The 17,826-nt window shown below is 40.4% G+C and overlaps 1 protein-coding gene across 3 annotated transcripts in view; it reads left to right on the top strand.

Annotated features, from left to right (window-relative positions):
* The window catches only part of SLC6A11 (solute carrier family 6 member 11), a 106,419-nt gene that overhangs the window by 38,828 nt on the left and 49,765 nt on the right, over positions 1 to 17,826 (top strand). For all 3 annotated transcript variants that reach the window (XM_059480189.1, XM_059480188.1, XM_059480187.1), the window contains exon 7: positions 14,073 to 14,207. In XM_059480189.1, the coding sequence (XP_059336172.1) occupies positions 14,073 to 14,207 (135 nt within the window). The remainder of the gene's footprint in view (positions 1 to 14,072; positions 14,208 to 17,826) is intronic.

The following is a 17,826-nucleotide window of genomic DNA, read 5'->3' on the forward strand; positions in this document are numbered from 1 at the left end:
TCCCACCCCAGTGTCAGCTCCTGTGGCCCAGACCCAAACTCACTCCCAAGAATGGCAAAGCCCAATGAAATAAATAAATGAATTGCCTCAACAAAGGCAGCTTCAGGCAGCTGCTGGTGCTGGGCTGGAAACTCAAACACATCCCCAGGAGGGAGCTGGCTGCTGTGCACCTGCTATTCACTCTGCTGCTGCAAAAAGCCTCCAAAAAGAGGAAGGAAGAAACTCAAAACATCCTGTGGAAGCTGGATTGGGTCATGGAAAGCAGACACTCTGGACAATTAGTAGATAGTGATGTTGTGGAAAGTGTAAGACTCTGAATTAAGTCAATTTTAAAAAATAGGATTGAACAGTGCTTATATTTCTGATATGGGGTAACTCTGTGTTTATTGAGGACCTCTCATAGCAGAGCCTCTCTTGAGGCCTTGTCATTTCCAGTCGTGCAAAAATCACTGGCATGTGGCCCTAAAATAAGAGAATAGATTCATCTGCTGGGAAATACAAGCAGAAAGAGTAAAAAATTCTGGGTTCTTTCCTGTGGGTGTAAAATGTGTTTGGGAGAATTGCAGTTCTTGAGGTCAGGGAGGATTTTTGTGCTTTGGTTTGTGTGTCCCTTGTCCCTGGAGTGCCTTGCTGAGGGTGGAATCTCAGTGCTCCAAGTGTGGGATTGTTAGGAAAATTAACCCACAAACCCATTTATGGTTTATGTCCAAAAAGGAGACAGAGGAGTCCTTTGACTTTATTTAAATAAAGGAGAGGCCATAGGGCATTCCTCTGGAATCTCTCACATTTTTGGAGGATGCAGCCTCCTTTTTATCCCGATTCCCCATTTCCCTTCTCTCTTTCCCCATTTCTGAGGTACTTGAGAGGTTCAGACTTCTCAAAGTCTGATACCAGAGATTTCCCTCTAATGCACAACCCTCCCTTTCCCTCTAATGTATAACACAATTCTTTTTATCTCAATTTCCCAGCCACATTTCCATTCTCTCTTTCCCCATTTCTGAGGTACTTGAGAGGTTCAGACTTCCCAAAACACCTGATACCAAACATTTCCCTCTGATGTATCACCCTCCCTTTTAATTTTTAATTCTTAGGGGTTTTTCTTCCTCATTGTTTCTTTCATCTTTCAATGTCTAATTTCATTTACCAGCAAACCTACAGTTTATTTGTAAAAGCAAATATCTTTTTCCATTCATCAATCAGTGGAACCCTTCCCATTGTTTCTTTTATCTCCCAGTGCTGGTTTTATCCACCTGCAGACCCACAGCTTGTTTGGAAAGACAAATCTGCTATTTCTCTGAGGATGAGCACAAGGAGAGGTCTGTGCTCCCCAGGGAGAGCCCCTTTACATCCCCAGAGGATGTCTGCAGGGCTGAGGGCGTGAAGGGAGAGCTGAGAGATCAAAGCCTTTCCCTGAGAGAGAAAATCAGGAGAAAATCAGTCTGTGGCACTCACAGCCTCCTCACCCACCCTCTCTTCAGCCCAAGGGTTTTATTGTGTGATCCCTCTCATTTTCTCTATGCATCACACCCCCTTTTCTTCTCAAACCCACAAATTAATTGCAGCACTGTCAGATTGGTGTCCTACAAGGCAGCCTTGGGGTGATTGAGCAGCAACATTGAAAGGGAGGGAAGTTAGAGAGCAATAAACCCTCATCAAGGTGTGATAACTGCTTTAGGGGGGTGGAGTAGCCACAGGGAAGGGAAACGTGGAGAATCAGGGTCAGGATGATAAGGGTGCTTGTTAGGCTGAGTGCTGAGGCCATTTATTGTGCTTTTGTTATGATACTTAATGCACAAGGAGTGCTGTAAATGCTTCATGGTGCATCCATCCCTCAGCTGTCACCATGGAGATAAGAGCTGGTGCTGCTCAGGGGCGGGCAGGAGCTGGGCTGTCGTGCTGGGGGCACACAAACACACCTTCCCCCAAAGAAATGGGAGCTCTTGATTCTCCTGCAAAAGTCCTGGGCTCCCCACAGGAGCACAGCATCACTTTTTCACTCTGAGGATGCTCAGATGCTGGAACAGGTGCTCAGAGAGGTGACAGTTTTTGTGTTTGGAGATACTCCAAATCCAGCCAGTCCTGATCTTTTCCTCCTGATTTGTGCAGTGAAATGCTCAATAAGCCATTCACATGCCCTTCCTATAATTCACAACCTGAATTGTACTAAATTTCTATGACCCTTTAATCATTACAGAGAAATAGAACATTCCAAGACAGGGCCTGTCAGTTTAACAGATTTATTGTCACAGACATCTTTTATGGAAAATCCTTTCCTTAGGATTTTTTCTCCTGAGAAGCTGGGAGGCCTCAGGAACAAAATATAAACAATGGTTATCTGCTGCTGTGGAATGCAACAGGTGCATCTGGGATTGGTCTCATGTGGTTGTTTCTAATTAATGGCCAATCACAGTCAGCTGGCTTGGACAGAGAGTCTGACACATAAGCTTTTGTTATTATTTCTTCTTTTTCTATTCTTAGCTAGCCTTCTGATGAAATCCTTGCTTCTATTCTTTTAGTATAGTTTTAATATAATATATACCATAAAATAATAAATCAGCCCTCTGAAACATGGAGTCAGATCCTCGTCTCTTCCCTCATCCTCAGACCCCTGTGAACATGGTCACAATTTATCACCTAGGGAAAGATCAAGGTCTGCCAGATTTGGGTTGTGATGGTTTGGTTGGAAGGGACAGGACAGTCCATGGATTCAGGGAATATCCTGAGTAAGGATAGACCCACAGGGATCATCCAGCCCCACTCCTGGCCCTGCTCAGACCCCCCAACACTCCCACCCTGGGCACCCCTGGCAGTGGTGCCCAAGCTCTCCTGGAGCTCTGGCAGCCTTGGGAATGTCACCATTCCCTGGGCAGCCTGGGCACTGCCAGCACCCTCTGGGGCAGAAATGTTCCCTGATTTCCTCCCTGACCCCCCAGCCCAGCCCCAGCCCTTCCCTGGCTCCTGTCCCAGAGAGCAGAAACCAGAGCAGAAATCTCCACTGCTCATCCTGGGGAAGTCTGACCCTTTTCCTTCAACACCATGATTACAAAAACCATCCAAAGACAAAAAAGAGTTCCTATGCTGTAGGATATCTCTGCCTGCCAGTTTAGAAATCTTTTTTTCCCCCCAGATTTTACTGCACAAATAAATAAATAGTTCACACTATTTACAGTGTAACACATTGAATGGTGCTGTGGTGCCCAGAAAACTGCAGAAGTGACTGCTAGATTTAGAGATGGTCATTCCCAAACCTGCTGGAGTGCTTGGAGGATTGATAGGATCATTTTCAAACAAAGCCTCACATATGACTCATTTTGGAGCAAAATTCTAGAGAAAATTTTTCTTACCATTAAATTAATGTTCTGTGTTTTTAATATTTGCAATTATTTGAAATGTTATTAATTTATTTGGTGACAGCAGAGTCTGGCTGACACATTGATCTTTTCCAGCTGGCACCTTTCACCTTTTGAGGCCACCTTTTTTACCTTTTTCTGAAAACCTCCCCTATAATCCTTTGGTCATAGCATTTCTCAGACTTCATCCAGCTTCTTTTTTTACCTCAGTGCTGATGTTCATTTGGGAGTGTGTTTTTGTGTTGTTGGTTTTATTTTCAGGGCTTTTTAAAGACAGGTGAGGAAACTCAAGCAGGAATCTAAGCTGGAGATGATAAGGGATGCTCTGGTAAATCCTGATTTTATTGGAAAATGTTGATTCACTGAAACGAATCATTGGAGGGAATCCATGATATAATAGAATAATATATAATATATATAAAAATATAAATAAATATATAATACATATTAAATATATATGTTATATAATTATATATTATATTTAAAATGATGTGTATATATTATAAATACATAAATTTTAAACAATTAATATATAAATTATCTAAAATATAGATTATATTATAAATATTATATATATTATATATATATATTTATACCTATATATATAAATTACACATAATTATATATATATATAATCATATATATAAAATTAGAACATATATATATGTGTGTATATATATATGTGTGTGTGTATATATATATATATATATATATATATGTAAATTTATTACATAAAATCCATTATATAATCATATAATCCATAATAATTCCATGAGGACAACACTCCTGCAGAAAACCCAGTTTCATGTTCTCCAGGAAGAGTTAGAGAGCAAACAAACCCTGAACCAGGAGAAGGAGTTGGCCAAAAATTTTGAGTCCATTCCAATGCACACATTTATGATCTTACACATTTTGAAGCGACAGGAAAAGTCACCTCCTGCTCTGCATCTCTAGCTAAAGGTTAAACATTTTAGCTGAAGGTTAAACAATTTCATGATGGGTCAGGACCTGAGGAGTGAGAACTGGAAGGCTGTCTAGAATAACTACAAATTCCAATTCATTTAATGCATTATTGAGCCCCTATTTCTGCCTGTGGAAAATCAGTGACACAACTGGAAATTCAGGGGCTGCTGTGGGATAATTCTGAATTATTTTCACAGAAATGGGGGTGCTATGAGGAATAGCCATCCCATTTTACATAATTTTTTAAGCAAAATGTAAATTTCTGGATGTAGGTGTAACTCACAATATCAGGTTTGTCTGTGAAGGTAAACTAGATGGCATTGAGAGCTCTGAAAATCCTAGAAGGTTCTGGAAAAGAACAGCTTTGTTTTATAAAAGCTTGTACATTTTAAACACCTTAAAAAAATAGAAAAAAAACACCAACCCTTAGTTGATTAATTAGTCCTAATTTATATTTAAAATTCTTCCTGATTGATTCTTGAAGTTGACTTTTACTTGATTAAATAGAAGTCTTTAATTCTGAGATATTTGTGGCTCTGCAAATTCCCTCCTTGATGGGAGCTCTACATAAACACTTGGCTTGCCGTGATGAGCTCAGCCAAGAGGCTGAAATTTGCTTCCTCCCCATCAGTCTTCCTCTCCCTGCCCACAACCAGGGGGCAGCTCTTCCTCTTGGTACCCTTGAATGTTACACCAAAAAAAAATCACATTATAGTTATAGGATACCATTTTTTCACTGCTTTATCAGCACCATTAATGGTGGAGATAAAATAAAAAACTTCAGTCAAGAGCTGAAATAGTAAACTTCAATCAATCTTCTTTTCTGGGTAAAAACCCCACAAAACCTTGAATGTTACACAAAAAAAAAAATCATGTTATAGCTCTGGGATGCCATTATTTCACTGGTTTATCAGCACCATTATTGGTGGAGATAAAACAATAAAATTCAGTCAAGAGCTAAAGTAATAAACTTCAATCAGTCTTCTTTTCTGGTTAAAAACACTACAAAACCCAAAACATTCACTGCTTTTAAAGAAAGATATTCCAGGTTCCAGGGACAATAACACCAGGATTTTAACATTGGAAATCTGCTTTTGTATTTCCACCGGGAGAGCTGTGTCTGCTTGCCAAATTGTAGAGCTCCTTTTCCTTGAGAATTCCAGCACAGCCCTTCCCCACAACCAGAGGGCAGCTCTTCCTCTTTGTGGCCCTGAATGTTAAACAAAAAATCACATTATAGCTCTAGGATGCCATTATTGCACTGGTTGATCAGCACCATTAATGGTGGAGATAAAATAATAAACTTCATTCAAGAGTTAAAATAATAAAACTCAATCAATTGTCTTTTCTGTGTAAAAACCCCTCCAACCCCAAAACATCCAAAGCTTAAAAAAAAAAACCCTCCAACAACATTCCAGGTCTTTGGAATATTAGGGACAATAACACCAGGATTTTAGCATTGAAAATCTGCTTTTGTATTTCCGCTGTGAGAGCTGTGTCTGCTTGCCAAATTGTAGTGCTCCTTTTGCTCAAGGTTTTCTGCCTTTGAGAAATTCCAGCACAGACCTTCCCCACAACCAGAGGGCAGCTCTTCCTCTCAGTGCCCTTGAATGTTAATCAAAAAAATCACACTGTAGCCATAGGATGCCATTATTGCACTGGTTTATCAGCACCATTATTGGTGGAGAACTTCAGTCAAGAGCTGAAGTAATAAACTTCAATCAGTCTTCTTTTCTGGGTAAAAACCCCACAAAACCCAAAACATCCACTGCTTTTAAAGAAAAAAAACCTCCAACAAAGACATTTCAGGTGTCAGGGACAATAACACCAGGATTTTAGCATTGGAAATCTGCTTTTGTATTTCCACTGGGAGAGCTGTGTCTACTTGCCAAATTGTAGAGCTCCTTTTCCTTGAGAATTCCAGCACAGCCCTTCCCCACAACCAGAGGGCAGCTCTTCCTCTTTGTGCCCCTGAATGTTAAACAAAAAATCACATTATAGCTCTAGGATGCCATTATTGCGCTGGTTTATCAGCACCATTAATGGTGGAGATAAAATAATAAACTTCAATCAAGAATTTTTTTCTGGGTAAAAACCTCTCCAATCCCAAAACATTCAGTGCTTTTAAAGAAAGATATTCCAGGTTCCAGGGACAATAACACCAGGATTTTAGCATTGGAAATCTTTTGTATTTCCACTGGGAGAGCTGTGTCTTCTTGCCAAGTAGTCATGCTCATTTTGCTTGAGAATTCCAGTGCAGACCTTCCCCACCACGAGGGCAGCTCTTCCTCTTTGTGCCCCTGAATGCTAAAAAAAAAATCATGGTTTAGCTATAGGATACCATTATTTCACTGGTTTATCATTTATGGTGGAGATAAAATAATAAACTTCAATCACTCTTCTTTTCTGGGTAAAAACCCTTCCAAAACATCCACTGCTTTAAAAAAATAAAAACACTCCAACAAAGACATTCCAGGTCTTTGGTATATTAGAGACAATAACACCAGGATTTTAGCATTGGGATTCTGCTTTTGTATTTCCCCTGGGAAATTGCCAAATTGCAGTGCTCCTTTATGCTCAAGGATTTCTGCCTTTGAGAAATGCCAGCCCAGCCCTTCCCTGCAACCAGAGGGCAGATCTTCTTTGTACCCTTGAATGTTAAACAAAAATTCAAATTACACTTATAGGGTGCTGTTATTGCACTGGTTTATCATCACCATTAGTGGTGGAGATAATAAACTTCAATCAATTGTCTTTTCTTGGTAAAAAAACCTTCAACCCCAAAACATGCACTGCTTTTAAAGAAAAACTTTCAACAAAGACCATCCAGGTTTTTGGAATATTAGGGACAATAACACCAGAATTTTAGGATTTTAGCATTGGGATTCTGTTTCTGTATTTCCCCTGGGAAATTGCCAAATTGCAGTGCTCCTTTATGCTCAAGGATTTCTGCCTTTGAGAAATCCCAGCCTTCCCCTGCCCCCCAGAGCTATTTTGGGCAGGCAGGGTTTACAACTGTTGGGATTTTTGTCAGAGCAGTGTGCCAACAGCACGTTCCCAACGTGAGGAACACACTTCCCAACACATGGAGAGAACATTTGTGGGACTGTTGGTGTTGAGGGTTGTTGCAGCCTTCAATTTTTTCATCATAACTCCTCTAAGAACAGTTGGTGAGTGGAGAATTAATGTTGAGTGTGGGAAATATAATTTTGGAGCCTGAGGAAGCTCTGGGAGGAGGCACTGAGCTCCTGAGTTGTATTTAATATAGATATTGAACTATGAAATAGATAAATTATTTTCTTTCTGGTATTTAATGGCAGCAAAAATGTAATGACATGAATTAAACATTTCCAGCAGTTGCTCAGCTTTTAGTTCAAGCTGATCCTTTTTAGAGTGGATTCACTTGTGAACATTTAAAACCACTCCAGAGCTGTCATCACAATCTGAACTGATTTGTTCAATGTGTAAATTTTACTGTGAATTTGGCGCTATGAACTTGACCAAGCCTATTCTGGTTGAAATTAATCCTTGAAATAAAAGGAACGGTGACATCAAGTCATTTTTTCAGGATCCAGCCCATTATTTATGATCACTCCCCCTTTTTTTTGAAGCTGTTGGCAAATTATTTGTCACTGATTAACCTATGCATATATCAAGAATTAATTTGGTTATCTCCATTTGCCATTATTTATTTATTTATTTTTAATTATTTATTCTTAACAAACTTACTTGCCATTACTATTTATTTATTTTACAATTCAATTTATTATGGTGTTTAAATACAGGTGCTCACATAAATGATTCCAATAATGGGATAAAATTCACTTTTTCTACATTTTCTATGGGTACTTTTCTACATTTTCTTTGGGTTTCTGCATTTTCTATGGGTACTTCTGTGTGTTCTGGCGTCCATGACTGGGACTTTTTACTGCATATTCTGTTCTTGGTAGTCTTACAAACAAATGTTTTAGGGTAAGATCTGGTAATAAGAGAATTTTTATTCAAATACAAGGAAATCTGATATTTTTTCTTATTAAGTAAGAGATCTGTAGACCTCATCAAAAGAACTAGCAAGCCTGAAGAGCAATTTTAGCAGAAAGAAGACAGATCTTGATTTTAATGCTCCTGGGCAAGCTGGAAGCAAACCCAGCTGTTGGAAGGAGCTGGGAAATTACACATATTTAGAAAACTTGCTGCTGCTTTAGGAATATTTATGGGGAGCAGGAGCTCATCGTGGAAGAGAATTGTTCCCTCAATTCAGCTGGGAAAATGAGCTGCTGCTGCTGTGCATGGATATTGTCTGCCCTTGGTGCTGTCTCATTGTTTTCCAATTTTAGCTGCATGCCTGGGTTTCTAATAGAGCATTTTGGATTCAGCCTTCCACCATAACTTCTCTTTCTTTTGGAACTTTGGACCACAGGCAGGCAGTTTTGTGAACACAGAATATTTGAAGTGGAATTTGGGCAGTGCTGAAAAGTCTATATAGTCAGACCCAATGTAAAGAATAATTTGTGCTGCAAAATATATGGAAAATAGGTTTTTTCACCTATTTTTAATGTGGGATTAAGGCTTCTAAATAACAACTTGGGCTTGTTAAAGCATTTTTCATTCTAGAGAGAACTCCCTTCTGCCCATTCAGTTAAAAGAATGCCAAACCAAAATTGAGCAGAACATTCTGATTTGGTTTTTTGGATTTTTTTAATTGACTCAATGAATTTTGGAGTGAAGTCTCCATTTAATTGTGAAGGAAACCATTCCAGCAGGGCTCAGACTTTCATTTATTTATTTATTGTCTTCACCACTGTGTGGAAAAAATTCTGGACTTGCACAGCTCTACCAGGTTGGGATTTTTCTGTGTCCCAGGCAATGACCTCAGTGTGATGTGGTGCTGGAATTATTCCTTCCTGCAGTTATTATTTCGTGTGGAAACTTCTGTTTCCTTCAGGTTCTCCCATCCCTTCACCCAGCGTCCTCTCCTGGCCCCTCTTTGTATCTCATCTCATTGAATTTTCATTCCCAAATGGATTTTTCCTTTTCCTCAGACCTCAAATCTCATTAAATTTTCTTAGCTGTTGGGGTTTGAATTTATTCCTGCCCTCACACATGATTCAGTGATAATTCAGAAGGAATTCTGCAGTTCATAGGCAATCTGGTTAAGGTTGGTTTTACAGAATTATTCTGGTGCAGGATTCCCTCTGTGGATAAACAAAGATGACAAACAGAAGATGATGCTGAATAAATCCATGAAATACACACAGAAAATAGAAAAATCAGCCATTGTGCTGATTCTAACCCCTCCCCTCATTCCATTATACAAATCCACTTACCTGCTGTTCTCTTGAGTTTTTCCTTGTGTTTCTTTCTCCACATATGAAATTTTACCTTTAAAGTGTTGGTGGATCTCCAATGTTTTCTCCCTTTTGACATCCTTTTAAAAACCTTGTGAATCAGCTGTCATTCCTTTATACCATTTCACGCCATTTTACTTGTAAATCCAATTAATGTGGAAAATCTCCCTTTTCAGTTGTGGCTCTGTAGATGATGTAGAGTCAGATGAACAAAAGCCTTTTTTCCCAACAATGCTGCATGGAATATTTCACACTATCCCATGGAAGCTGAAAAAGAAAATCTTTTATCTCTTTTATCATCTAGGTAGGTTGGTACTATCAAAGAAATTAGAATTTGTGAAACTGGCAAATATCAGTGAGACCAAGTCTGGTTTGACTGGGGCTTGTGGGACAATTTGAAAACTTTTGATGGAAATCCTGCCCAGATTGGTGGTTCCTGGGTGTGGCTCCTCAGCAACATCCTGAGGATTCATCCCTAATTATAATTATATATAGAAATATAATATATCCCTGAGCTGCCAGGCAGGGATATATTATATTTCTATATATAATGATATTATATATATATATATATATATATAATTAAATAATTATACATAATTATACTTAATTATATATGATACATACAATATGTATTTATATATATTATATATATATACACATATATATATATATATACAGGTACACATATATATATATATATACACATATATATACATATATATGTATATACACACACACACACACACACATATATATATATATATATATACTTATGCCAATTTGTTCCCCTAGATAAAAAAATTACTCTTTTCCTTCTTGTCCTTCTTGCATCCCTGGGTGAAATTTTGGTTCCTGAGCAGTTTCTCTGCACAGGAAGGAGTGCAGTGCAGTGTGGGCACAATTGGGGTGTCACTCTGGTTCTCCATGCTCATGGTTTCAAATAAATAAATACATAAATAAATAAATAAAGATAAATTACACCAAGATTAAAACAATGTGAAAAATAAGGATGAGCAGGACATGGGGGCAGATCTGATTTTCCATAAGCACTTCAATTGTGAGTTCTGGCAAATTCCTGCATTGATATTCCTCATGTTTACAGCCCAGTGGAGCAATAGAGGATTTCAGGGGACAGTAATTTTCTGAAGCATCAAGATAAATTTTATCCCATTTATAAAACCCTTATAGTTCCTAATAGTGCAAACATTGAACATTGCAGCTTGCAGGGGAGAATTCCATCACTTTCCTGAACTCAAGTGATATTTAGTTCAGGAATTCTGGTTGTGTGTCCTTAACAAGAGCCAAGCAAAGGAGGAAAGTTCACTGCTTCAGGCTGCTGTGCCCTGCAGGAGCTTTGGCCAAAGAAATCTGATTTAGGGCTTTGAGATCTCCATGGGTTAGGGCTCAGTTCACTGCATGGAAATCTTCCTCAATCTCAGCAGGGTTATCCTCAATTTCTTCTATTTTTCCTCAAAATCCTGATCCCCTAACCCTGCAGCATGGTCTGCCTGGGGTGCTCACAAAAACACCTTTTCACTGAGGACAAGAAGTTCAGCACTCCCAGGGGACAAACTGGAACACAGGCACATGTCTGTGCTGTTGAGATATTTAGGCGTGAAAAGATAAAACTGAAATCTAGCTCAGTTCTCAAAGTCTTTATGGTGCCTCACTCATGAAATCCTTTTATTGCTACCTGGATATCTCTATATTAACCTTCAGTGACATCTAAGCCTCTTTAAGGTTTTGGTATTTAAATTTAAATTTGAGTCCTTGCTACTCAATTTATCTCCTATTCTTTGATACTTAAAGCTGGTGGCCGCCAATAAAATATCAATTTTCAGGATCTTTGGTTCCAATGTACTTTCAGTTAAGCACCCAAGGGTAGTTCAGAGTTGTTGGGTGCATTTCCACCTACTTGTATGTCTAAATATCCTTGTCAATTTTTCTTTCGAGCACATTGTGAGAGGAGAACTTGGTGCAGAAACTCGCCTGCCAGAAATTATTTTTTTGTTTCCAACTGCTTAAACATTGGCATGGCTCTGACAAGGGTTTAAAAAAAGCATTTTGAGCATTGGGATGCAAATTAACATAGCAAGCAATTAAAGTCAATTAAAACAGGATGTGGTGTAATTAGAAACAGTTGTGTTCACATTGATATTCAGATAGGTTCGATGTGTTGAAAGAAAAGAAAACAATTCAGGAAACTTTTAATGCCCCGCAGATGTGATGATGATGCTAATAGTGGCACTGATTCCTAAATTCCCCATCCTGCCTCACCTCAGGAGCTCCTGGGGAAGGGGAGAAAATGGGAATTAATGGCTCTCTCTGAGCACAGTGCACTCACCTGCTGAAGTAAGAGTTCCTCCATTTTTGAGGGTGAGTCACGAGAGCATTTAATGTTTGGGGTTAAATAGTCTGAAAATCCATTTTCATTAGTTAATTACAAAAATAAGTCTGAGAATCCTTTCACAAGTCATTCCTTGATGTCTCCCTTTCATTTCCATAGGAGACAGATATTGGACTCCTCAGTTTAAAACACATCTTTTTTTGAGGTTGTATTTTTCACCAAATTGTTTTTTTCCATCCAGCAGCTGAACTAATTTTGACAGATGTGATGATGATGCTAATAGTGGCACTGATTCCCAAATTCCCCATCCTGCCTCACTTTAGGAGCTCCTGGGGAAGGGGATAAAATAGGAATTAATGGTTCTCTGAGCACAGTGCACTCATCTGCTGAAGCAAAAGAGTTCCTCCATTTTTGAGGGTACCTGATGAGGCACATGAGATCATGTCATGTTTGGGGTTAAATAGTCTGAAAATCCAATTTCAGTTCAATAATTACAAAAATAAGTCTGAGAATCCTTTCACAGGTCATTCTTTGATGTCTCCCTTTCATTGACATAGAGGACAGAAATTGGACTCCTCAGTTTAAAACATATTTTTTTGAGGTTGTATTTTTTACCAATTTTTTTTTTCATCCTTGCAGCTTAACTAATTTTGACTGGTGCAAGGCAGGTGTAATCGTTACACAGGTGGAAATGGCAACAGGAAATTATAGAGAGTTAAATTTATAGAGAGTGTGTTTGTCACATAAAGAAAATATTGATAGTGGCATGGAATTTATTATTTATTCCTTCTCTGAGTTTGAATGGCCATGTGCTGCTCTCAGGTTTGGGAATGTGAAACAGGACCAGTTCTTCTCCATTTTTCCTTTGGAAAATGTGAGTTCTTGCAGGTTTCCTGTTGCTGCCCATGCAGAGAACAAACTGATTTCTGGAAATAAAAAAGTGTGGCCATGTCTGTGAAAACAGAAATTGCTGGGGTTCAGCACCTCAGACATTTTGCCTGAAGGTTCTTTGTGAGATAAGGGTTCTCTATCAAATCCCAAAGAGATATGGACAGAATTTAACCTTTGGGTTTTATGAAATGCTTATCCCTGAAACCCAGTCATGCAGGCAGAGCAGTCTGAAGGGAAATCAGTTTATTAATTCTGGTGTGGCTGAGAATCAATTGCTATTTTGTTATAAAAAATGTAATTAATTACTTGTTATCGTGTGTTTGGAAATCATACACTTACAGAGAACTTAATCTCTATAAAAAAGTGCTGACATCTCCCACAGACCCTGCGGAGTTTAGAAGGGAATGTGGTTGGGGGACAAAAATTGTCAGGACCCAGAACATCCCTCTGGCTGTCCAGGATGGCCAGGACACTGCCAGGGGGCTCAGAGACCCTGGCACAGAGCCCAGAACACCTGTGGGTTTGATTCTGACCCGTGGAGCAAAATAGCAACCTTAGATGAAGATCTGCAAGCCACGGCAGCTTAGGTAGAATGACAGTGAAAAAGTAGATTTTGGAGTTTTGAAAATGGGGGTTCAGGGGGCAAGATGGGGGGATCTGGGCGTGTCCAGCCTTTCTCCTTCTTCTTCTTCTTGGCCTCCATCTCCTGCTGTGATGTTGGCACTTTTGGATTGGTTTAGAGTAGAAGCTCACTGTCTAATACAGGTATAGGTATTGGAAAGTAATTGTAAATATTATATGTGTAATTTTTAGTATAAAAAGATAACACCAGGCTGGGGCAGGCAGAGTGCCTCTGTCTTGCTGAACGGACCTCGGCAGGACAGGAGAAAGAATTTTATAGATAAGACACAATAAACAACCTTGAGAATGAGAACTGAAGAGTTCTGACTCCTTCATCCAGCGCTGGGCTGGGAAAAGAGACTTTTTAACATTTCTCAGGGTCACTCTGACCAGCCGGAGACCCCGACACAAAACCACCTGCACAAAGGCACCCAAAGCACTTTTCCTCCAGCGGGTGTGAAAAGAAGCTGGTTTTGCTGCAGCTGGAAGAGAATTCACAGAACTCACAGAATTCACCAGATCCTTTTCTGCTGTTTGTTCCCTCCCCAGGTTGTGTATGTGACAGCCACCTTCCCCTACATCATGCTGATGATCCTCCTGATCCGGGGGGTGACGCTACCCGGCGCCTCCGAGGGCATCAAGTTCTACCTTTACCCCGACATCTCGCGGCTCTCCGACCCACAGGTAGGACATGGCTGCATCCCTGTGTGCCTTTGTGCCCGGGGAAAACTGCAGGAGCCCTTGGGTTTGAAGTCTGAACTCAGGGGACTGCTGGGGGATTGCACAGATCCCTCCGGGAAATGAATTTGTGGGGAATTCTCAGAGCTTGACAGAGAGCTCACACAGTGTGTGCATCTCTGTGCAAACCTGGAGATAAGAAATGCTGACTGAGAAATGCCATGGAACAGCACAGGCATTGTTGAGAGAGAAATTGAACTAGAAACAAGTTTCAAAGAATGGCCTTGCAAAGAGTAGATGCTTTGGAGAAATAGAACTGTGAAAGATGCATTGTGGTAGGACCCAATAGGGGTAATTTTAGACTTGGCTTTAAGGCATTCACAGCATGGTGTGGCAAAAAGCTGATAGCCAAGAAATGTTTATAGTGTCTTGTAATTAAGAAATAGTTAACTTCTGATTGTGATGGTGTGGATTATAATGTCCATATTATAATATCTGCCTCACCCTTCTCATGAGAGTGAAAATGGGATAAAAGTTCTTAAAACACCTCTCAGTTGCCCCATCTCTGGATCAGAAAAGAGCTTAATCCAACCCCCTGTCCCTGGCCTTTCTTGGCTGCAGAAATTAATAATGTTGGCCGTTATTTGATGGAGATAAGAGAGAAAATGCTCGCAACGCAACCTGGACAGGAATTTGCCTCTGCACATCCCAGTATTTGCTCAGGTAGAAGGTTCCAGGCATGTGGGATGTGCAGGAAGCAGTGGGTGTGCTGCACAGCAGGGCAGAGAAGGAAGGAAATGCAAGGAAATATTGCAGATTGCAAGGAAAAAAGGATTGGAAGGAAACACAAGGAAATATTATAGATATTACAAATATTACATGTACAAGGCCTTCAGTGCCATCACATGGATGTGTCTGCTGACTGCCCTCTGTTAAATGCAACTTTTGATTTAAAATGAGGAGGAAAAAATAGCTGGCAAAGAGCAAAATAAATGAAAAGCATTAGCTGGCCACTCCATCCTTTCCACCTAATTTAAGGCTCAGAGCAGGACCGTGTCCATCCCATGTGTTTATTGCTTAATTGATTAGAACAAGGAAATAAAAATAGGTGGCAAAGAACTCAATCAATGAAAGTTACCCAGCTCTACACTGGAGCTGTGGAATTGGGGATAGGGCTGTAAAGCCATGCTGTGTGTTGGCACAGATCAGTTTTTAAATTGGAAAGTACTTTGGTTGATAAATGAGGATTTGCAGAGCCAGTTGCAGTTGGTGCTTCTGCCATTGAGAGACATTGCCACCAGTTCAGTGGGAACAAATTTATCTGGGATTTTGCCATTTTTTGGTTCTTTGCTCCTTCCAAATCTAAATCTCAGACAGAGAAATTATTCAGATGATTGCTGTCTTTAGAGCAGAATATGCAGCTGAGGAGGAATTAAGTGCTCAAACTAGGAAATCTGCCTGTTTTGTTGTTTCCAATGTAGAGCAGAACATGGAAATCATGGATTAAGTTTGGGTTTTTTTTAAATTTCCAGTGACAGAGGATTACAATAGAGCAGTTATTGTCCATCATTTGTGTGATATTGAAGGCGGAAAGTGACACAATCTCTGTAGAACCTGACAGGCTGCAGACAGCATTTACTGATCTGCTTTGGCACTGTAAAAGACATTACACAGTGTTTCTCCTGGGGCTATTCCATTATTAAATGGATCCTGAGAAGCAGACAGAAAGGAATTTGGGAATATTTGTCAAAATGATTTTTTTTTAATCTGCCTACTGAAGATGTGGCAGCATAATTTTTTTAAAATCTCTGCTTACTTAAGACATGTTGTTTTTTGAATAAAAAATAAAATAAAAGACAATAGAGGGGCTTGTTCAGGTAATTTCCTTGGGGCTTCTGAAATATCTGTGTTGTTTGCTTTAAACAAGTAATATTTCTAGAGTAGAAAAAAAACTCAAAAAAACCAACAAAAAAACAAAAGAAAAAAAAAACCAAAAAACCAAACCATGGCAGAGACACCTTTCACTGTCCCAAGCTGCTCCAAGCCCCGTCCAACTGATGTCCTCCTGCCAAGGGTGCTCATAAACAATTCATGTTGTCCTTCCCATGGTTCCTGAGCATTTGTGGTTTAAAACTCATTGGTTTCACAATCAATGGATCCAGGTCCCCCTTCTGGTTTTTCTTCCCATAGCAGAAAAAAACCCGCTGAACTGATGCCCAAGAACAGAGACCAGACAGAGTTACAGAATAAAGCAGGGATTTATTAAAGGAACTCCTCCATGGATGCACCTTGGGCAGCATAAGAACCCAGCCAGGGTTGCACCCAAGATGTACCAAAATGGCCCCAAAATGAACCCAAGATGAACCAAAATGGCCCCAAAATGAACCCAGGATGAACCAAAATGGCCCCAAAATGCACGAGCAGGCACGGGCTCTGTCCCTGGGATCAGTTCTGCTCCATTTTCACCTTGCAGTTCATTGTCCCATTCCAGCTTTAGCCCCTGCAGTCCCACCCTGCTTGTTTTTCTCTCTCCAGCCCACGGTGTTTGTGCTCCTGGGCTGAGGTTTGGATCATTTGTCCTTGGTGCCCAGCTGGAGCAGGAATTGTTTTGTGTCCCTGCTCTGTGCACAGAGCTCAGCGTCCCCTCATGTGAACCCAGACCCACACAGTAAAGCAGCACAGAACCTGAAAATATAAAAGCCAAAACCTGAGCCATCACAACCTGCGCTTGGACACTTCCAAGGGTGGGGCAGCCACAGCTTCTCTGCACACCCTGTGCCAGGGCTCACCTCCCTTCCCAACATCCCATCCATGTCCTCTGTCTATGTGAAACCATTTCCTCTGGTCATGTCCCTCCATCCCTTGTAAAAACTCCCTCTCCACCTTCCCTGCAGCCCCTCCAGGCCCTGCAGGGCCACAATTCAGTCACCCCAAAGCTTCTCCTGTCCAGGTGAACAATCCCAGCTGTGCCAGCAGAGCTGAGCTCTCTGTATGAGCAGGGCTCAGTGCTGATCTTTAAAATCCGCTTCCTTCCCTTGCCCAGTGCTTTTCTAGAGCCTCCTAACAGGATTTTGCCCTGCCTGTGGATTTCCCACATGCCACTGACACCCTTGCTCGTGTTTGTCATTGAGGGAGGGCACGCCAGCTTAAGGGACATTATTGCCAACCTAAGGGACATGATTGCCAGCTCCAGGGAGGGTTTATATGCTTATTTACTCCCCTGGTGGTACTTGTAAAAGAAAGTCGTGTTGCCATGACAATTTGCAAAGCCCATGGGCTGGTGGGAGCAGCCTGGGAAGCCCAGAGGGCTGGAGACATGTGGGTTGTGTCTGTCTGTCCCTCATATTTGGGGCTGGAATTCCTTTTGGGAGTGCTTTAAGAAGACAAATCCTCCTCAGGCTCAGGGAGATTTTCACTGACAACTTCTTGTTCTTCGGTTGGATTTAAACACCTTTTAGTAGGAAAAAATGTGCCATAACAGAGATGGCAAACACCAATGCAGGTAATTGAAATGTGTAGTATTCATTGGTTTTATAGAGTTAATGTTGTGTTGGAAAAACCTGTCATTTCACCAAAATTGAAATAAGTTTTTGAGAATAATTAATTCAATACTTGAAGAAAGCTT

Source organism: Ammospiza nelsoni, chromosome 11 (assembly GCF_027579445.1).
Source record: "Ammospiza nelsoni isolate bAmmNel1 chromosome 11, bAmmNel1.pri, whole genome shotgun sequence".
Taxonomy (NCBI): domain Eukaryota; kingdom Metazoa; phylum Chordata; class Aves; order Passeriformes; family Passerellidae; genus Ammospiza; species Ammospiza nelsoni.